Here is a 21,854-nt window from a genome sequence, read left to right on the forward strand (position 1 = left end):
TTGCAGCCAGCTGCCTTGGGACTCTATAGACCATGCCCCCTCACCTGCAGGCCCTGTCCCCAGAGTCAGGAATGCCCCCTCCTTACTAGGTCCTGCCCACAGAGGAAGGAAATGCCCTTTGAGGCATGAAACGCCCCCAGAGGCAAGAAACACCCTTTCGCCTGCTAGGCACTGCCCTTTGAGGTAGGAAACGCCCCTTCAGGCCTCCGCTTGGCATCACACTGGTTCTTGCTGCTCTCTTACTTGTTCCTCCATGTCTTCTGCCAGTTCTTTTGAAAATACCTGTATGATACAGGTTTCTGTTCACCCCACACTCCTGATACTATGGCCATTAGTTAAAAAGAAAGGGGGGAAATGTTAATATGCTTTTAAATTCTGCTTCTTCAAAGACCCCTTCTGTTGCATTGCTTGACTCTGGTATATTTACATAATCATTGTTTTCATTGGCTTAATCCCCACTGGTTCACTCGATATTTTCCTTCTCCCCACCCCCTATCCTACATACTTCCTCTTCCTGACACTTCCACCTCAGGAGATATAAAAGACAGGGCTTTCTAATGAAGAGGAATTAAAAGAGATTAGATCGTTGAACTGCATCCCCGCTCGTCAATAAAGATTGAACTGAGTTCCCAGCTCAGCCATGAGTCCCTGGTCGTCTGTCTCCTGCCCACGAAGCTAGCCCGGCAGTTTTGTTGTAGTCACACTTTGTTTTTTTTTTTAAATCCAAACTCTGTTTCAAAAAAAAAAATCAAGTCCATTTTGATGGACAAGGATGTGCCAACCCTGAAATTATGCAAAAGTGTCTGACAGATTCTGAAAGTACTTTCCAAAAAGGTAACTCCATTAGTAATGGCAACATCACATATTACTTATTCAAGATGATAGCTTTGAAAGGGCCAGTGCTCATTTAGTTGCAAAAGCTCTGCTGCATGTAAAAGTAATTGCTCGCATCATATTTCAGTCCTTTCTCATGCAGCACAGAGCAAATCTCTTCAGCTGTGTCCCTTGCATGGATTGATGAATACATATATAGTTTTATTTGTTCGCATATTTTCCTTGCATTAATTACTCACATTTCTTTCAATCATGTATTTGTACTCCTTTTTCCCTTAAGCTGGGACATTCCCCAAGGGCAGGAAATATATACTTCCTTCTGGGACCACATCCCAAAAACTTAGCACAAGGCTTAATGCCCAGTAAGTTACCATATAATATAACAATTAATATTCATTGAGAACATAATACTAAATATCCAGCATTATCTGTTTCATTTAATTTTTATGAAGTCTTTATAAAAACATTTTTAAAGATTTCAATGGTCCAGGAAGTGGCGCAGTGGATAAAGGGTTGGTCCTGAGTTCAATACCCGGCAGCACATGTACCAGAGTGATATCTGGTCCTTTCTCTCTCTTCCTATCCCTCTCATTAATAAATAAATGTTTTTTAAAAAGATTTATTTCATTTTAGTGAGAGAGATAGAGAGGCAAGAGCACTACTCAGTCTGGCTTATGGTGATCCTAAGGATTGAACCTGAGACCTCTATACCTCAGGCATTAAAGTCTAGTGCATAATCACTATGCTATCTCCCAACCATATAGGAAAAAATGTTTTATATAAATCTTACATATGAAAAAATAAAAAATAAGCAATAACTGTGGGTATGTACATGTACACACACACACACACAGCTGGCTCCCTTCCTATGAAAGTTGGATGGCTTCTGACTGAAACCCAGGAAAAGTGGGTAGTCCAAGCAGCCTAAAAGACTAGAGGGCAATAATAGAATAAGCTCTTGTTTTGTGCAATTTAGTCTGAGCTAATCATGACCAGGTGCTGTGTGTGAGTTGAGAGGGGAAGGGAAAACAAACAGACAGGACAAAAAAAGCAGTCCTGAGAATAAACAGAGGAAGTGGCTGAAAATATTCAGACATCAAGAGATTAATGTGCAGATGGAAAGAAAGGTGAGACAAGACAGGTGATTGTGGGGTCACTGTCCTACTCGTGTACACACGGCAAAGAGAAACGGAAAATATAGTGGAACATTTCTTGGCACTCTTCAAATGAGAGCACAGATTTTGTTACAATGGAGCTATTCAAATTTTTTTAAAAAGGGAGAGAGTGTGTATTTTTAGTATCTCTATCTAGTCCTAAGGGTATAACAACTGAAGGAACTTCCATAAGAAGTCTGCAATAAGCTCAAGTACACAAAGTCCTATTCTATCCTAGATGTGAGAAAGGATTCACTTACTTGAATTTTGAGAAGACACAGGTAGAGGAGACAAACCAAGAAAAGGCAGAGAAGAGAATAAGCTGCATGAGGACTGGGTCTACCTGCTCACTCAGGTTTCGCTGTTCAGCACAGATCTCCAGCACACAGTTGCTAGTCTGCTTGGCCAACTCTTCCAGGAAGGAGTTGCAATGATGAAGGCCATGGTTCTTCAGGTGAGGGTACTTTGAGAAAGAAGAGTCAAGGAAGACACTGTCATCACTAAGAGAGCCAGTCACTTAGTCCCCATCTCCTCTAGGGTGAGGAAGTTCTCAACCCAGACAGCTGCAGGCATGTTCTACATCAAACTGAGCCACTTACAGGCACATACTTGTGTCTGTGTCCTTCCTGGGACCAGGAACAACCCTTTGGATTGTGTTGGCAGGGAGAAGGTTGAGAAGTGAAAAGAAAGATGATAAGGTTTAGAAGTCTGAGTACCTACCTCCTCTGGGCACATCTCATGAGTGCAATGGACAAAATGAGCACAGATCAGGGGGAAAGCAATAGCGTAGCGCAACATGGAAGGTTCCTCCAGGGTCATTGCAAACATTTTCTCAAAAGTCCGGAGATGGAAGCTGCAGAAAAAGGGGAAAGAGACTGAGACTTCAGAATCATTGTTTGGGAACTGCTCCCTTCCATTCTTTCAACAAATATTTACTGATAATCGCCACTCTCTCTTTAATGCTCCTTCCCTTAAGGTAATCAGGAACCAAAAAAAAAACCCTTAATCCTTTCTGATTTTCATTCTGGACTCCATGGCAACTGAGCAATGGTCTTCTTTCTTTTCCTTATACAATATTTTCTATTCCTCCCTCAATATTCTCTACTTATTTGGCCCATTACCCCTAAATTACAACTTTAATTCCCTCCCAAAGTTTGACATATAGGTTCCAGAAAACTTTCTTAGAATAATTCTGAGACTTAGGTAAGGAAGATGGCATAATGTTTATGCAAAGTGACTCTCATGCCTGAAATTAAGGTTTCAGGTTCAATCCCTCACACCACCATATACTAAAGATGAACAGTGCTCTAGTAAATAGTAATAGCAATAAATAAACAAAACAATAATTCCATGAGATTCATTTCTATATCTTCTCAACATCAAAACTCTCTTTTTGCACTTTTTTGATATTTCTAATTACTAAATTCATGTCCTTTTCACATGTAGGTGTCATTTCTCCCTGCTAATATTAACTACATGGAACATAGATAATATATTGTATTGTTTTATCCCTTAAAGTGTAGAAATATGCACAAAGAGGTCACCATTAATAAATGCTGAGTGATGCTCATGGAAGACAGTCTAATTTCTTCTTCCAAAAGCCTGTTTTCTAACCCACTTGATTATTTTCAGTTCTCTCCACTAAACTTCCAAGTTTTCCGTGTCTCTTTTAAACCACATTACTCTAAGAAGAAAAGGAATCTGAAGGTTCCAGAGGTACCAATGAAGAAAGAGATGTGCTGATGAATTATTCCAGAGCAGAAAAGGTTGTATAAAATTCAAATGGCTTTCCAAAAGAAAGTCAGAACAAATGGAACCAGTTCCAAATTCCTATCACTTGGTAGAAGCTGAAATGGGTAAGCTTTGGAGCTTAAGCACCTGCCTGTCCTCCTGGAGGGTTATAGTCTCCTACAAAGATTGGACAAAGACTGGGTGAATTGCTAGTAGGCACATACCAGAAAATAGACAGGTCAGAAGTTTCCACCAGCATTTTCTCTACTGAGTCCAGCATTCGGGAGTGAAAAACAATTAGGTTCATAATCTTAGCTAAGTCAGGGTTCTCATGCAGATGCAGGGGAGCCTTAGCCACACTGGTATACGCCTATGGTTAGAGATAAGGAAAGGGTGGAAAAAAAACCAAGATCAATGACAAGGACCTCAAGCCTTGGGGTTATGGTTTGGCTGGGGTTTGTCCTATCCAATAAGCAGTTTTCAATAGTGAGTCACCTTATGCAGCAGAGCTGAAGAGTCAAAAAGAGCATGTGGGGGGGGGGGAAGGTTGAAGAACCTAAGCATGAAAAAAATATATAAAGAATCTAACAAATCTAACAAAAATAGACCTACCTGTAGACGGAACCAGTCCAGTCTCAAGCCAGAGAATTCAAATGTCTTTCCATCATCAACTGCAAGAAAAACAGAAGCTTAGAAGGAAATAGAAGTTCATAAAGCAGGACTCTAATACCCAACTGCATAGGATGGTAGGCCCTCTTCAAGGTCATCTTGTCCCACTCCCTGGCTCAAGAAATCAATATTTCTAGGGAGGTAAAAAGATATCTACTCTCACTTACACCCTACCTGCTCCACTTGCCTTCACTTACCTTGTCTGAGATTCAGAGACGAGAGAGTGCTGACAAATGAGGACATGATAACTGACTCCTCCTCAGGGCATACTGACAGGTTCTAAAAGAGATGTTGCCGTTACTGTCAGGTGGGCATAGTTTCTTGCAGGAGAGAAACTAGGACCACAAGTCAATCAGTGCATGAAGGCCAGGAATAGTCAACCAAGAGACAGAGCAGAGTTCTTGGGTTCCCCGCCATGGCACCCCAGTTTTTATTTTTCTCTCATCTATCTTTCTTCCTTCCTCCTCCTCCTTCTCCTTCTCCCTTATTTATTTACTTATTTATTTATTTATTTATTTATTTTATTGCCACCACAGTTATTGTAGCAGCTCAGTGCCAGCACTATGAATCTACTGCTCCCAGTGACAATGTTTTCCTTTTTTTCTTTTTTCTTTCTATTTTTATTAGATAAGACAGAAATTGAGAGGGGGATAGAGAGAGGGAGAGAGAAAGAGAAACACCTTCAAACATGCTTTACCACTTGTGAAGCATCTCCCCTGCAAGTGGAGAATAGAGGCTCAAACCCAGGTCCTTGACACAGTAATGTGTGTGCTTACCCAGGTGTACCACCGCCCAGCCCCCTTCCCTTCCTATTTCCATGTAGCTTCATTAGAGGGGGGAGTGTCTAGGATTGTGTGTTTGTTTAAGCAAATGTAGAAGGAGTGGAACTGGGTTTTTTTGACACACAATTGACAGAGCATGAGATTCAGTCCGAATCCCCCAAAGAGAAACTGACAGAGATCACCCTGAGGTTTTCTGTATATAATCAATTACACATACTTGGATGATGTCACTGAGCACAAGAGCATCAAATCTGGCCAGATACTGAAGATGGTACTGCTGTATCACTTTGATGTGTTTTCGGACCAGAGACCTAATACCCTCCAACAAGAAAAGCAACTCTGCGATGCTCCTACAAGTCAAGGATGAAAGCAGATCTATCAGACCAGAAATATGAATTAAGGCAGGGGCAGTGATAATGGCAGGAACCAAGGTTCCTTTGGGGAGTCATTAAATGTTTCCCGGTCCCTATTCCCAGTCCTGTTAAGACTGAGGTTCTTAACCATGTCAAGTACTAACGAGTCGGCATAGTCCTCAGGTGTCTTTGTCTTGGTGACATTTTCTGAGTGGCGAACCAGCCAGGTGACCTCATCACGAATAAAAGAAAGGGCCATGAAAGCAAAAAGGGCCTAGAGGAAAGAGAGGGACTATGAGAAACTTCAACTTTAACAGCTGGATTTCAAGGCACAGAGAACATTACCCTGAGAATACACATATGGATACAGTTGTGCAGCCACGCCAACAGAAACAACAAAGACCCACACAAAACCTACACCACACCAAATCAGACATGTACACATGCTCATATTAGCTCACAGTAGATTCTCTTCCCTAACAAATTAAATTTTAGAAATACTTACCAAGCATTTGTGTAGTTTTTAACAAGGACAAACAGTCTTTAGTTAGCACACATTCAAGTAAAGAATAAGACAAATACATAAATAATCATGCTACATGTAAAAGGAGTTACAGAAAGCATCAGGACACTCTAGTAATATTCAAGGGCATCAGTATGCACATATACAAATAGATCTCCAAAGAGGATGCCAAGCCATTCCCCATATAGAATCTTTTATCACTGGTCATCACCCTCCTCCCAAGCATTCTTTTCACTTGCCTTGGGACCCAGCAGTCCTGGTTCATCAGTTAACACAGTTTCTAGCTCCTTTGCTGCCATCCGTAAAAACTGCCGTCGTTGACAGTGAAACTGCCCACTGAGGGAAGAAAGTGGAAACTAGAAACTATAATTGCTCCTGTCCTTAGAACAGAACAGAAAACAACTGCTTTTAGGAAGGAGTGTCAGGGCTGAGAAGATAGCACGATAGCAGTAACCAGACTTGCATGACTAAAGGCCCCTGAGATCACAGGTCCAATCCGAGCACCACTATATGCCAGGCATAAGATGTGATCTGCTCTCTCTGTCTCTCTTTCTCTGTCCCTCGCTCATGAAAATAAATGTATATATTTTTAAAGGAAGAGCTCTCAAGTGGGGGAAGGGTCAATGCTAAAGATAGACTTGCTAAGAAAATAAAATATTTGTGTGGCAGCAGGAAATTCTTGGGACAAGGTAATAAGGCTGTACAGGAACTGAGTGTAGCTGAGGTAAGGACAAAGGTCAGGAGAGATTCTTGTTCCATCCCTCTCAGACAGCATGTTCCCTGACGTACCTGTTTGCAACTGCATATTCCTTGCTTTCCTTCACATCAGCCACTCGCTTGCCATACCTGAGAGTTAAGACAAGCACAACAAAGTTTATTACACCAGATTCTTCTCTCATCACCTAAGTGCAAAAACTTCCTTTGTTTAAAGAAAATAAAATTCTCGTTTGACCCTGACAGCCAGCTGAGCTTTAGTCGTTCTCTCCCATTACCAAATTCCCCTAGAGAGATCCCTACGCAATTTTTTTTACTTCCTCTCCCTTCACTGACCCTTGCATCATCCCTCAAGACTTTGACACTAAACAAACAAAAAAAAAAAAGGTGGGGGAACCAACATCTGAGAGTGGTGGAATCATACAAAGCCTTAGCCAAATTAAAAAAAAAAAAACCCTCCTTTTTCTAATCCTAAACAATCTCTCTCTTTCCTCTCCCTCTCCCTCTCCCTCTTCCTCTCCCCACCCCCCTCTCTCTCAACGTGAACCTGTGAGTCACCAAATTAACTGGCCTTTGTATTGTTAGTCTGCAGTACTGACTCTCCTGACCACCTCTATTTTTTCACGGACTGGTCCCTCAGAACTCTGAGCACTATCTTAGTGCAAGCTTGTGAGCTTGCACGCTCTCAGTCTCTTTTAAATCGTTTCTGTTTGTTTGTTTTTACCAGATGACTGCTGGTTTATGGTGGTGAGGGAGGATTTAACCTGAGACTCCGAAGCCTCGGACATAAGAGTCTCTTTGCAAAACCATTTGTGTGCTCCATTTGCATGCTGTCTCCCTCCCTACCTCCCTCTTTCTTCAGTGTGTTCCTGTACTCTATTATCACTACTGCCACCACAAAACTTCCTAACCTCTCATTCCTTCTCTCAAAACCCTCTCTTAGTGAAATTAGCACAGCATCAAAAACTTGAGAGTTGGAATGTATCTTAATTAAACCAAGATTCAACTCCACAGCATTTGAAGTGGATAATTATTTCAACCATTACCTGGTACGATGGAAACAGATAGGATAAGGTGTCAGAAGATTATTTTCAACTTCTACCCATTATTAATGGAATGACATTGAGACAGAGTCTCCATTTTCCCATTTAGAAAACTATGTGTTAATACTTAACCTTGAATATAAGTGTTGTGGAGATCAAATTAGATTTTTTATGTCAAAAAACGCCCTATGCTATAAATTATACATGTTAGTTGGTGGTGGGAAACTAAACACCCTTCAAATATCCCTTCTGTCCCTTAAAAATAGAAAGTTTTTCCAAATAAATATATCTCTAAATCCACTCCTCAGGCTGGGGAGATAGCATAATGATACAAGAAGACTTTCATGCCTGAGGCACCAAAGATCCCAGGATCAATTCCCTGGAATTCACCAGAAGCAGAGCTGAACAATACTCTGGTAAAAAAAAAAAAAAAAAAAAAAAAAGAGAGAGAGAGAGAAAAGAAAAGAGGGGAGTCAGGTGGTAGCACAGTGGCTCAAGCACATGTGGCACAAAGCGCAAGGACCCAAGTAAGGATCACGGTTTGAGCCCCCGGCTCCCCACCTGCAGGGAAGTTGCTTCAGAAGTGGTGAAGCAGGTCTGCAGGTGTCTTCATCTCCCCCTCTCTGTCTTCCCCTCCTGTCTCCATTTCTCTCTGTCCTCTCCAACAACGATGACATCAATAACAACAATAACTACAACAATAGCACCAAAAGGGAATAAATAAATAAATATTTTTTTAAAAAAGAAAAGAAGAGAAGAGAAAAGAAAAGAAGAGAAAAGGGAGGAAGGAAGGAACAAGAAAGAAAGGAAAGAAAAGAAAAGAAAGAGGGGGCCGGGTGGTGGCACACTGGGTCAAGCACACACAGTACAAGTGCAAGGATCTGTGCAAGGATCTCAGTTTGAGCCACCGGCTCTCCACCAGCAGGGGGGTCACTTTACAAGCTGTGAAGCAGGTCTGCAGGTGTGTATATTTATCTCTCTCTCTCTGTCTCCCCCTCCTCTCTAATTTCTCTCTGTCCTATCCAATACAATTTTTTTAAAAAGGAAAGAAAAGATGGAAGAAAGAAATTCTACCTCCAATAACTTCTAATTATTAATTTAAAAGTTACTATCTCTTAATCATTGAAGTGCTTTGGGGGAGGGGGTAGTGACACACCCAGTAGTGTGCAAGGACCTAGGTTAAAGCCCCTGGACCCCACTTTCAGGAAGTAAGATTCATGAGTGGTAAAACAGTGCTGCAGGTATCTTTCTCTCTCCCTCTCTATCTCCCTTTCTCTATCAATTTCTATCTCTATCCAAAAATAAAATTAAAATAAATTAAAATATAAAAAGTTTTGGTTCTTTAATGACAATATACCATTGTTGAGGAGAATGACAGAACTAGTCACACAAACTATTAAAAATGTGTCTGTTTATATGGCAATCTGGTAAGTACTCTTTTATATTTTAAATATGCAAAGCCCTTACTCAGCAATTCTACCCCTGGTAAGTCACTTCTCCAAATCTGTCCTTAACATAATGTAATTACCCATCGACTCAGCTATATAAATTTCCTGGAACATTCTAGGTTTCCTCTTGCCTCAAAATTTTAATTGTTTCTCTGCCTAGAATATCTTTTTCTTCCTTAAGCAACTCACCTAGGCTGGGAGATAGGCCCCCAGTAGACCGCACACTTTACCATGCATGAAGATCTGGGTTCAAGCCCCAGGTCACACTTTCCTTCTCTTTGTTTCACCCTCTGCCTTAAAAAAATGGGGTGGGGTGGGTGGGGGTGATGGAAATGAACATCTGGGAGTGGTGGGATCATACAGGCACATAGCCCTGGCCAAAAGAAAAAAGCAACTGTCCACTTTTTAGCCCTAATAATTCCCTCTCTCTCTCTCTCTCTCTCTCTCTCTTTTTCTCTCTTTCTCTACATATACCTATCATAAGATCTTTCTGAATTGTTCAGGTCCAGTCCAGTTTAGTTAGGTGTCCTTTCAGATACTTCCACAGCATTTTGTGTTTCCACATAACAAAGCCTTTACTGTATCACAGGTTTATCTGTCTTCCAGCAACTTTAAAACTCCTTAAGAATAGTCAACAATATTTATACATTTTTCTCATATTTGGGAGCTACTCTCTTCCCTGATCCAGCTTTCTGGTCCTTTTTCCAGCCATGACATCATCTCCCCAGACAATAACTTGGATCCACCTGCATATCAGATTTCAGGCTCAGGGGAAAGAAAAAAAAAAAAAAACTAGTAGAGCCACAGGCCCTTTGGAATTTAACTAAAATATGCCTACTAGCTATCTACAAAATGGAGGACCCCTCCCCAACTCTTCATCTGCACTACTCCATCCTTTAGGTTCATGATTAGTCAACAAATTTGTTTGGCTTTATATGTTAACTCTCTTTTCAGCCACCAGGTTCCAGATGCTACCATGATGCCAACCAGACTTCTCTGAACAGACAACCCCACCAATGTGTCCTGGAGCTCTGATTCCCCAGAACTCTGCCCCACTAGGGAAAGAGAGAGGCAGGCTGGGAGTATGGATAGACCTGTCAACGTCCATGTTCAGCGGGGAAGCAATTACAGAGGCCAGACCTTCCACCTTCTACATCCCACAACTACCTTGGGTCCATACTCCCAGAGGGATAAAGAATAGGAAAGCTATCAGGGGAGGGGATGGGATACGGAGTTCTGGTGGTGGGAGTTGTGTGGAGTTGTACTCCCCTCTATCCTATGGTTTTGTTAGTGTTTCCTTTTTATAAATAAAATTTTTTTAAAAACTCCTTAAGAACAGACTGTCTATTTTTAATTTTAAGCACATATAGAAACTCACAATGTACAGAACACTTTTCTATATGCTTTATAGATAGATGGTAGCTCTTTCACTCCTCACAACACTTTAAGGTAGTTCACAGGTAAATACTATTATTGTCTTCATTTTATAGATAAGGTAATTGAAACATAGCATGAAGCCATTAACTTAGCCAAGATCACATAGCCAGCAAGTAGTAGAGTCAGAACTCAGACTCAACTAGTCTGATTTGAGTCCATGCTCTTAATTTCTATGTTATCTTATTAATGTAAAGCCCATAGAAGTGCCTAGCAAATAGCAGTGATTCAGTAACTATTTCTTCAATAATCAGAATCAGTCCTTAGCACCCAGACTGGGACACTCATTGAAATTAAAAAAGGCAGTCAGGAGGTACCAAAAATCCTCAAAGAAGATTAGTTTGGTTCTCCTATCTCTTACCCTTTGAAACTGCTCAACAGGTCCTCAGTGACCTTGTGCACCTGGAGCACGTCTTCCCGGATGAGGGTGATGTACAGGGAGCCCTGCAAACATAGCTTCCACAGCTTCTGGCACTGGCTATTAGAGTTGAGACACCCATGGCAGAGAAGGAACCCAACTATGAGGAAAGGGAGGGAGGGAGATAGTGCAGAGGATGACTTTTAGAACTTGAGCTCTGTGTAACATGCTACTATATCCACTTACTACTCAAAGCCACAAAACTTACTAATAATCCAGCGCTCCATCACTTCCACAGACAGGTACTCACAGGCCATCTATGAAAATAGAAGCAGAGATGGTCAAACAGATATTTAATTTGGTCTTCCCCTAAAGACTATGAAAGTCAAAATAAGGACAATAACATTAGTATTTGAAAATCAAAACCAACTTTATTTAACTACACTGGCTGGGGGTGCATTAATAAGCCAATTCTTGGGAAAATAATAATTCAGACAAGGCACTGTAAATAGGATGATAAAGGATACAGTTGAGAAAAGGAGGATCTTGAACTGGAAGTCAGGACAAACCAAAGGTTTTTAAAAACTTCAATAGTTCAGATACCTACAGCAACAGAAGACCAAAACTAAAAAAACCTCTTCATGATTTCTCTCTCCTCTGGATTATTTCACCACTTGTTTAAGAAATTCTCATCCATCATGTACCAGTGGTTTTATTTTTATGACTATGTGGTATGTTTTCCCGACTAGGTTATAAGCTCCTCAGTTTGGGGCCAGTGTACTAGTAAATAAAAGTGGTTGTTAATGGCTATCTACATTCAAGTCCCTGCTGGACCAGCTAGGCTTCACCCATTCATACTTTCTCTGAGTAGATATTAAATTCCTTCTAGGTACACATATAAATAAAAGCTCCAACTTAACTATGATTTTTTTTTTTTAAGAAATAAGAGGTGATCATCTTAGAGATATATCCTAATAGAGGGCTAACACATTCTTAAGGCTGATGCTCTCTGAAAGAAGCATCCTCTCTCCACTGTCAAGGTGAAAAAGGAACTCACTGTGTCTGAATTAGCAGGGTTAATCATGGCTGGAGGGGTGCTGATAAGACTTAGAAGTTGGGCACCGCGCCACTGCTCAGCCCCTTGGTTCCTTCGGACAAAGAGGAAGTGCAAAGACAGGAGGGCTCCACTCACAGTCTGGGGGAGAAAATGAATCTTTATTGTCAAGGATGGAAACGATACACTGAAGACTGGGGAACTTTCCACTCAGCAAACTTGCCTTTGTGTGAGGGTAAAACTCCTCTGTCAGTTTCTTCAAAGGTTGGTCGTACTCTAATACCATCTGTCCCAGACGGGCAAAACTTGAGTCACTGGAAAAAAGCAAAGGAAAGAGGTTTCCCTACCATGATGTAAACTGTCATGTTTGTATACAGGATAAAGATGCATGCGTAGCCTCTGCCACCTCTGAAGATACACATGTAAAACTATGAATTCCATAGACAGAAAATCTACTCTAAGCCTAGGCATACTAAACCATGGTTAGAAAGAATCATGTAATTTGGGATAGGTTCATCAAAGTTTCTTCCTTGTATACATGTCAATATGTGCAAAGATCAGGTTCAAGTACCTGGTCCCCATCTACAAGAGGAAAGCTTCATGAAGAATGAGGCAGTATTGCTGGTGTCTCCCTCTCTCCATTTCTATCTCCCTCCTCCTCTCGATTTCTATCTCTATTCAATAAATAAATAATAAAATATTTTTTAAAAACTGATCAGTGACAATCTTCTTCTTCTAGAAGAAGTGACAATGTAAATTGACTAATCTGTTAGCAGAAATTTGAGTCAAGTACATATAAGAATGCCCTTATAGGGGGCTGGGTGGTGGCACAGCAGGTTAAGTGCACATGGCACTAAGTGCAAGGACTGGTGTAAGGATCCCAGTTTAGCCCCCAGATCCCCACCTGCAGCCCCCAGCTCCCCACCTGCAGAGGGGTCACTCCACAGGCAGTGAATCAGGTCTGCAGCTGTCTGTCTTTCTCTCCCCCTCTCTGTCTTCCCCCTCCTCTCTCCATTTCTCTCTGTCCTATCCAAGAACAACAACAGCAACAACAATAATAACAACAACAAGATAAACAACAAGGGCAACAAAAGGGAAAAAATAGCCTCCAGAAGCAGTGGATTCATAGTGCAGGCACTAATTCCCAGCAATAACCCTGGAGGCCAAAAAAAAATGCCCTTATAAATATTCTAACTTGTTTTCTTTTGCCAGGGTCATCACACAGACTATAGGTTCTCACATGACAGAGTAAGGCATGTCCCTCCATTTTAGCCCCTACCGCATAGTATCATCTTTGAAATTCATCTCATATTATACCCCCTTGGGGCCAGGTGGTGGTGCACCTGGTTAAGTGCACATATTACAATGCACAAGGACCCAGGTTCGAGCCCCCCGTTTCCACCTGCAAGGGGAAATCTTTGCAAGTGGTGAAGCAGTGCTGCAGGTGTCTCTCTGTCTCTCTCCCTCTCTATCTCCCCCCTCTCAATTTCTGACGGTTTCTATCCAACAAATAAATAAAGATAATTTTTAAAAGCCTTAATACATATACACATACACATACACATACATATACATATATCCCCTTAACTCACCTATGCCCGTGCAACATCTCATGGGCACAGTTATAGGTGCCAATGAGTATACGTCGATCCTCAATACGTGATAGGAGTAAAATTACTGAGGTGTAAGTCACAATCAAGTCCAGATAACTCCGAGTGAAGTCAAAGTTGAGATTCTACAAAAAAGAAAATGCACAGGAACCCAAAGACAACAAAACAGATTCATCTTTATTTTCCCAACCCTTTCAGACAATGCCAAATTGACTCTGAAAAGGGTCTATTTAGAAAGAGGACCTGACAGTACTGAAAATCCAAAAGAAGAAAACCAGAGTGAAAGTCAGAGGCTAAAAATGAGCCCAAGATATTAAAGAAGGCCAGGAAATAAGGTAACTGGGGAGTTAGAAGAGGTGGAATATGATTTTTATACAGTTTCTGTGTCAAATAAATCACTTTTTGATCTGCTTAACAAGTAAGTGCCCTTTAACAACAGTACTTCTTAGAAAAGAATTATGGTCTTGGAATAAAAGAGTTATTCCTCTAGTCCCCCCACAACTCAAACTGTCTTAATCAAGATTTCAGTGGCTTTAGAACAGAACAGAATTGCAGAGAGTCTCACAATATCAAGATGGCACAGGCAGGCATCAATCGTGTTGAGAAGTTCATATACATGATCCTGCAGAAATAATTGGAGATGAGAGTTAATAAAATAAATAAATAGAAACTGACATGCTACCAGAATTTGAGGGGAAGAGTTTGTTTGGTTGGTTTGGTTTTGGTTTTTCTCTTACAAGTATACATGAGCCACCAAGGAATATTAAGGGGGCCATTGCTCAGTAGAGATAGTTCTTCTAACTAAGCTGTCAGTGGACTATACCATGTTTCCACAGGCATATGTCATTACTACATTATACACCCTTTCCTGTTCTTATCATCTAAGGGACCCTTCCTCCACAAAAATAAGATTACAAAATATATTTTGTCAGGCCTATTGTCTCTAAAACTTGAGCAGGTGTTTTAAAATCTAACCAAAGTACCATTTTCAGGATTTTACTTTTGTTAGTGTCAAATAACTGATTTTTAAGTTAAATTAATTTATTGCATAGCCTTTGGGTCTGAGAAAACAGTTCAGCAGGTCGTACGTGTACTTTAGCCCAAGTTCTGACGGTACCAGATGGACATGGAACTATGAAAGATGAGGAAATATAGCAAATAGTAACAAGAGACCCAGGAGAAGAGCAGAACAACATACATTACACCACTCTTAGAATTTTTCAGTAGACCTGTAATAAAATGCTGGTGCAGGAATTCTTTAAATTTTTAACTGAAATAATACAAATATATGTAACTAATTAAAGTCAATCATATACCACTCCCAAAGATAGTTATTTAACAGTTTAATGCATAGCATTCCAGATTTTTCCTACACACACTAACGTGTACATAGCTTACACACCTTATAAAATGTAATAAAAATATAATCATACCATATTCTATACTGCAATTAGCTTTTACTTAAAATAACTTAAAAGTCTTTTCATATTAGTATCATCCATTACTTCCTTTTTTTTTTTCAAGAAAAAATACCTTAGTGAAACATACATGAATATCTACAAAAGAAGGAATAACAGTCTTGGAAGAACAACGCCTACAGCGAGAACCAGGACTAGGAGAGCTCACCCGAAATTCCATGACATCCACAAACGATTGGTAGTAGTTGGTGAGGAATCTAATTAGCTCAGTTTTCTCCCGATGTATTGGTCCCAAGTGTTGCTAAGAGAAACACAAAACAAAGCTTAAAACCACAAAATAAGATGACAATTGATTAAAGTAACCCAAGAAGAATAAGGGTCGCACCTAAAACATTTTTTATTTATTTATTTATTTATTAGATAGAGACAGAGAGAAATTGAGAAGGGAGGGGGAGATAGAAAGGGAAAGAGACAGATTGACACCTGCAGCCCTACTTTACCATTCATGAAGCTTTCCCCCTGCAGGTGGGGACCAGGGGCTTGAACCTGGGTCCTTGTACACTATAATGTGTGTGCTTAACAACCAAGTGCACCACCACCTGGCCCCGCACCTAAAACATTCTTAAAGTGGGCTGAAACACACTGACAGGAAACTGAAATAGTTCCAAACCACTGAAGAGGACATTCTACATCTGAGGTGGATGAAAAAGTGAGAAGATGCTACAGGGAAGATGGTAAGGAATTTAGTTAACATTTCTGAAGAGAGAAGAACAATAGGATCTGCCACTAGACATGTAAGTCTAAGACAGTTAGCATGGAATCACTGAGTGAAAAAGAGAAACTAGAAGACATATGTCCTTTTCTAAAGAGTAAAATGTTCTCATATGAAGAAAGAAAGAAATATAAAGGGAGTCAGGCTGTAGTGCAGCGGGCTAAGCGCAGGTGGCGCAAAGCACAAGGACCAGCATAAGGATCCCGGTTCGAACCCCAGCTCCCCACCTGCAGGGGAGTCGCTTCACAGGCAGTGAAGCAGGTCTGCAGGTGTCTATCTTTCTCTCCTCCTCTCTGTCTTCCCCTCCCTCTCTCCATTTCTCTCTGTCCTATCCAACAACAACAATAATAACTACAACAATAAAAAACAACAAGGGCAACAAAAGGGAATAAAAAAAAATATAAAAAAAAGAAATATAAATAAATCAATCAATAAAGAAAGGTGCAGCATTTTACTCCAATTCACCCTGAAAGAATCCCACTATATTTCAGAATTTTTAAAACTACAGTAACCTGAAACTATGCAGCTGAGTCTAGAGAAACTTTAAAATAATTAATTAACTGATTGATTAATTAAAATAAAAGCAGGGGGAAGTGGATATCTGATTTCTCACCGTGCTGTTTCGGACATCTATGTTGGGGAATTTCTTGTTGATGTACTTAAGAGACGACTCCATGGACTTTTCCAGTAAGAAAGATGGCTTGGATTTGGGGTCTGAACAAGTCTGCATAAACAAATCACACTGTATTTCAACCCTTTCTCCAGAAATATATCTTTGTGATTGTGAACCTCTGAATCATTCATTCTCACAATCTCTCTTAGTGAAAAGGAATCTGAGAATTAATTACAAAAGCATAGGAGTAGGTCAGGAACAAATTCCAAGACACTAAATCAACCATCAGAAGAGCTAGATGATGTGGGCATTTCGTCTTGTAGCTTACTGTCTGCTTAGGCCCAGTACAAAGAGGAAGCCCTCTCCCCACCCATCTACTGAAACCCGGAAAGAGTGAGAGAAGCAGCTGCTCAAGAATTAGACTTCATGGGAGACTCAATGTCACAGTTACAGCCATGATACAATTATCTCATCCCAAGAGCATTTACAGGAGACTTGAGAACAAAGGAACAACATTCCAGGTGAGTTGTTCTATTGCAAAATACACAGAAGTCCGCTCATCTCACTTGCTTTCTCTCTGCCCGTCTTTATCTTTACTGTCCCAAGTCCAGCCCTTAGTCTAGCTCTTGCTCCAGCATCTCCCAGTTCCAGTTACTATGCTAATCACACACACAATCACAGTATGAACTGCTTCAGAAAGTGCCTACCATTTTTTTTTAATCTAGATATCACATCTTTTTTTCTCCCCCTTTAAGGGAATTCTCTTAAATTTCACCCAACTCTTAGTATCTTCAGAATATAGGGTGACCAACAATAACTCATAAGACCCAGAATACAGACATCATTTTAGTTGACTCAGAATACAATTATTTCCCACTCCCACCTCTACCCTCTCTCTACCCTCAGCTGGCAAAAGCAGCCACTGCTGTTAGGCCAGGAGTCGTACTCAGAAAGGGGAAGCCTTGAAAAGAAGCCTCCCATTCCATGTCCCATATTGGCTAGACTACAAAATTGGATTGACTGAAGGCTAGTTTAACCAGCTGGGAAAAGGGCGGAGTCCACCACTAGACCTACAGGCCTCAGGTCCTCGGTCACAGTAGCATTGCCGCAATCAAAAAGCACTTGCTCATGCTTACCTTCTTGATGTTATACATACGGATGAGAACCCCCTGGCCCCGGTCATTCAAGATCGTGAGCTTCTCTGCTAATTTATGCTGGTAGGCAGAGGTTAGCGACATGATGGCCACAGAGAAAGAGGAGCGCCCAAACAGCAGAGTCCGATCTCCCCCAAACACTTTCAGCTTGGGTGGTGACACCCTCTCAGCAGAGGGACCCAGGCTGGTTGGTGTGCTGGTCTTCCTGTTGCCTCTGTAATTGGCTCATGGGTAAGACAGTCATTATGGCTTACAGGCCCTCAGAATCTTCTGCTTCCTCTTGCACACTCAGCAGGGGAGACTTCCTCTTTCTCTCTATGCAGCATTTTTTGGCAAAACTGAGAAATGAGTGAAGGTAGACAAAGGAACAGACTTATAACTCTTCAGTCTGGCACCAACCTTTTTAGCCTTACTCTTCCACTAATGTCCTATACAAGGGTCTACACCATACAAATAAGTGTCTACCTGGGGAGAATACAGGTCCATGAAAAATGATGAATGAAATAGTGGGGGTTGTATTGCTAAATGGGAATCTGGGGAATGTTAAAAAAAAAAAAACAAATAAGTGTCTACCACCCTATTCCTAATCACGTTTATATTTTCCCTCTCATAGATCAATAGAGATAAATTAGAGATACCAGCATCATTCTTTTTTTAAAAAGAAATTTATTTATTTATTTATGAGAAAGACAGGAGCAGAAAAAGGACCAGACATCACTCTGGCATATGTGGGGCTTGGGATCCAACTTGGGACCTCATGCTTGAGAGTTCAAAACTTTACCACTATGCCACCTCCTGGACCACACCAGCATCATTCTTTACCAGACCTTAAACCCATACCTTTTTTTGCCTCCAGGATTATTTCTGGGGCTCAGTGCCTGCACTACACTGCTCCTGGAGGCTTTTTTTTTTCCTTTTGTTGCCCTTGTTGTTTATCACTATTGTTGTTAATATTATTCTTGTTATTACTGTTGTTGTTGGATAGGACAGAGAGAAATGGAGAGAGGAGGGAAAGAAAGAGAGGGGGAGAGACAGACACCTGCAGACCTGCTTCACCGCTTGTGAAGCAACCCCCTGCAGGTGGGAAGCCAGGGGCTCAAACTGGGATCCTTATGCTGGTCCTTGCACTTTGTGCCATGTGCACCTGGCCCCCACTTTTTTTTTTTTTACCAAAGCACTGCATAGTTCTGACTTATGGTGGTGAAGGAGATTAAAACTGGAACTTTGGAGCCTCAGGCATGAAAGTCTTTTTGTGTAACCACTATGCTATCTCTCCCTGCCCAGGTCCATACATCTTTTAGGTCCCAGATCAAATCCTAACTCCTTCCAACTACCCCATTCAGTGTCATATATTGAATATAATACTGTATCCTAGTTATATTTTTAAGCATATGTCTTACCTTCCCATACTACACTACAGGCTCCTTAATGGCATGAATTATATCTAATCTGCCTTTATCTCATTCACAATACTCTCTCCAGTAACTCTCAAAGTGTACTCCAGCAGGATGAGCATCACCAAGAAACTTACTGGAAAAATTATCAGGCCCCATGCCTGGCCTACTTTAAAATTCTGCAGTAGGGCCCAGAGCTCTGGTTTATAAAACCTTCCAGGTGATGCCAATGCATTCTCAAGTTTGAGAACCACAGCTACTACAAGAATTTGTTTGTTTTAGATAGGAGAGAGGGGCGGGGAGGGAGAGAAAGACCGACACCTGCAGACCTGTTTCACCCTCTTGAAGCAGACCCCCTACATGTGGGGAGCAAGGGCTTCAAGAGTTCTTAGTGGTGCTTCAGGAACTGAGATCAATCCTATCCTTTGAGCTTCAGCACTGGGAGGTCTGCAATGGGACTAAAAGCCTATAGCTATTAGTACTGTAGGACCTCTTGGGTACAAATGCCTCGTTAGATAAATACTAAGAAAACACTGATCTAAAAAAAAGTACTTCCTTGACACAGTAGTTATTCAACAGATATGCTGATTATTGAATTATTAAGACTTAAGGGGGAAACAGGCCCCACAAAGAATAAATTAACTGTGGTTCACAAGAGGAAATTAATAATAAGCTTTAAATCTTTGAGGCCCAGATAAATTTTAGCATTAAAACTGTTAACTGATATTAACAAGGGGGAATTAATAATAAACTTTAAATCTCAGAAGACCAGATGAATTTTAGCATTAAAATAGTCTTGCCATTTCAACCAAGGCTCAACTCAATTTCAAGTTTTTCCCATGGAACAAAGCAAAAGGTCCTTGGGAAAATTTTAAACCAAAACAGAATTGTTTTCCTATCTACCTCTTTTCAATTACCACTCCTTTGCAATTACCCCGCCCCACCCCAATTTTCAACTATTCCCACTTTCCATACCCAGGGTTTTCACATCATCCCAATAAATCCTGGGGTAGAAGGGAAAGCTGATTAGTACTACTATTTAAGGAGTTTAATATATGTTTTCCTCCAAGAAAATGTGTGTGTGTTTAAAAAAACAAGAAGATGGAAAATGCTTAACACATAAAAATTTCAACATTATCTAAGGGATACTTTACATTTTTGGAAAATACAATCTGCCTTCCAGTTCATTGACTGGGTGGTACCCTTAGAAAACTATGGTCTGGCATATGGTGTTATTGGTATGGAGAATTATAATCACCTGCTGTCATCAAAGAACCCTCCCAGGTTCTGCTAAGGAGTAGTGCAGGGTTGCCATTGGTTTTTTACCTTGATAGGATGGAATAAAGAGCAGGCAGTAAGACATCAACCTCCATGAACCTGAGCGGTAGCACAGCCAATATCCTAGAGGTTAGTATAGTTCTACTGGCTCTTCCTTATTTTCCTACCTACTGAAAATTTAGCTGAGGGCTTTCCAGACTTGTTTCCTGTTGTCTCCTAAATATACATTTCCCAGTCTAGTGGGGACTAAGTTCTCAGCCTACTGTAAATATGCTACAGTCATTTCTGCCTTTCTGCCCTCACTTCTGCATGCTTTCCCTACTACTGACCCAAACCCCAATTAGTCTTCAGGATCTTTCTCAAGTGCACTCCATGCTACACTTCTACAGTACTTATTCTATGCTACATACTTTACATCTAAATTAGATTCCACCTTCAACTATCCATTTCATAGTATACTGTCACCCTAGCTGAACTTACTGAAATTACTAGCTGAACTGTAAGATTTCTGGAGCTGGAAATATTTGTCTGTATTTGACACAGAGAAAAGCTTTTTTTTTTTTTGACAGAATTTTAGGTTCAAATACAGTTGAGAACTATGACTTACAGAGTAAGAGCTTGGGTTCTGAAGTAAGATAGCTAGAATTTTAGATCCCAAATCAGTTAGCAACTGTGACCCAATTTTCCTACCTATTGAATAAAAATGGGCTGGTAACAGTTCATTTATCATGGAGCTGTTGTGTGTAAAGTGATAGCCTGGGTATTGACTTATGTAGCAGCTACTTTTAAGTACTTTACATGTATTACCTCAAATAATATACCCAAACATGTACTAGCTGTCATTTGACATAACACATCACTGATATGGGTTTCCTAGTCTATAAAATGGTGGCACCCCCCACACATACACACTCAATTATGGAAGCAGTTAAGTGATCTGATGTAAAAGGGTACTTGGCTCAAGACTTGTTACCTTGGCTTAGAAATGTCAGGGTTTTTTTTTTTTCCAATATGTAGTAAACTTGTGTTATTTTCTGTGGAATTCTATTTTGTACCCCATGAATTGAAAAAAAAAAAGCATTTTGAAAGAAGGGACTAATTATACTAACTGAAAATCTTTAGAGGAACTTCATCAGAAAGATAATGGGGTAATTTCTCTTGGAAATTAGAGGGATCCTTCTGAAGGTAGTTTAACTACTCCAGAGAAGGGTTGAGTTACCTTGGATACATATCAGAACCCGCTGTGGAACTCACTTAAAGGCACAGTTATCCAGACCCTGCTTGCGAAGATTCTAACCCATTAGTGCTGAAGAAGTGCCAAAAGGTCTGTCACTTTAAAACTACTTGAGCTTTTCTCATATGCCAGGATTGAGACCCACCTCTCCAAGATCTATCTATGACATCAATAACTTCCAAACCTCGGAGAAGCCATAGAACATATGGTGAGAGTGAGGAGAGTGAATAGCTTGAAAAACTAACTGATCCACATCACTTGATTGAAAGGTACTGTACCTTTAC

At 40.6% G+C, this 21,854-nt stretch overlaps 1 protein-coding gene across 2 annotated transcripts in view; it reads right to left on the reverse strand.

Annotated features, from left to right (window-relative positions):
• The window catches only part of NCKAP1L (NCK associated protein 1 like), a 53,900-nt gene extending 35,900 nt beyond the window's left edge, over positions 1-18,000 (reverse strand). Inside the window, exons 1-18 of one of the 2 annotated variants that reach the window (XM_007518137.2) lie at positions 17,647-17,996; positions 16,511-16,621; positions 15,334-15,426; positions 14,273-14,329; positions 13,690-13,832; positions 12,321-12,411; positions 12,101-12,238; positions 11,312-11,360; positions 11,047-11,203; positions 6,836-6,892; positions 6,286-6,382; positions 5,688-5,797; positions 5,388-5,520; positions 4,586-4,667; positions 4,332-4,390; positions 3,944-4,089; positions 2,709-2,841; positions 2,332-2,451 (exon numbers count right to left, since the gene is read on the reverse strand). In XM_007518137.2, coding sequence (XP_007518199.1) covers positions 2,332-2,451; positions 2,709-2,841; positions 3,944-4,089; positions 4,332-4,390; positions 4,586-4,667; positions 5,388-5,520; positions 5,688-5,797; positions 6,286-6,382; positions 6,836-6,892; positions 11,047-11,203; positions 11,312-11,360; positions 12,101-12,238; positions 12,321-12,411; positions 13,690-13,832; positions 14,273-14,329; positions 15,334-15,426; positions 16,511-16,621; positions 17,647-17,748 — 1,878 coding nt within the window. In that variant the 5' untranslated portion in view covers positions 17,749-17,996. Of the gene's footprint in view, positions 1-2,331; positions 2,452-2,708; positions 2,842-3,943; positions 4,090-4,331; positions 4,391-4,585; positions 4,668-5,387; positions 5,521-5,687; positions 5,798-6,285; positions 6,383-6,835; positions 6,893-11,046; positions 11,204-11,311; positions 11,361-12,100; positions 12,239-12,320; positions 12,412-13,689; positions 13,833-14,272; positions 14,330-15,333; positions 15,427-16,510; positions 16,622-17,646 lie in introns of both variants that reach the window. The other variant, XM_060195200.1, reaches the window with a different exon arrangement.
• Positions 18,001-21,854: the final 3,854 nt, after the last annotated feature.

The sequence above is a fragment of the Erinaceus europaeus genome, chromosome 7 (assembly GCF_950295315.1).
Source record: "Erinaceus europaeus chromosome 7, mEriEur2.1, whole genome shotgun sequence".
Lineage (NCBI taxonomy): Eukaryota > Metazoa > Chordata > Mammalia > Eulipotyphla > Erinaceidae > Erinaceus > Erinaceus europaeus.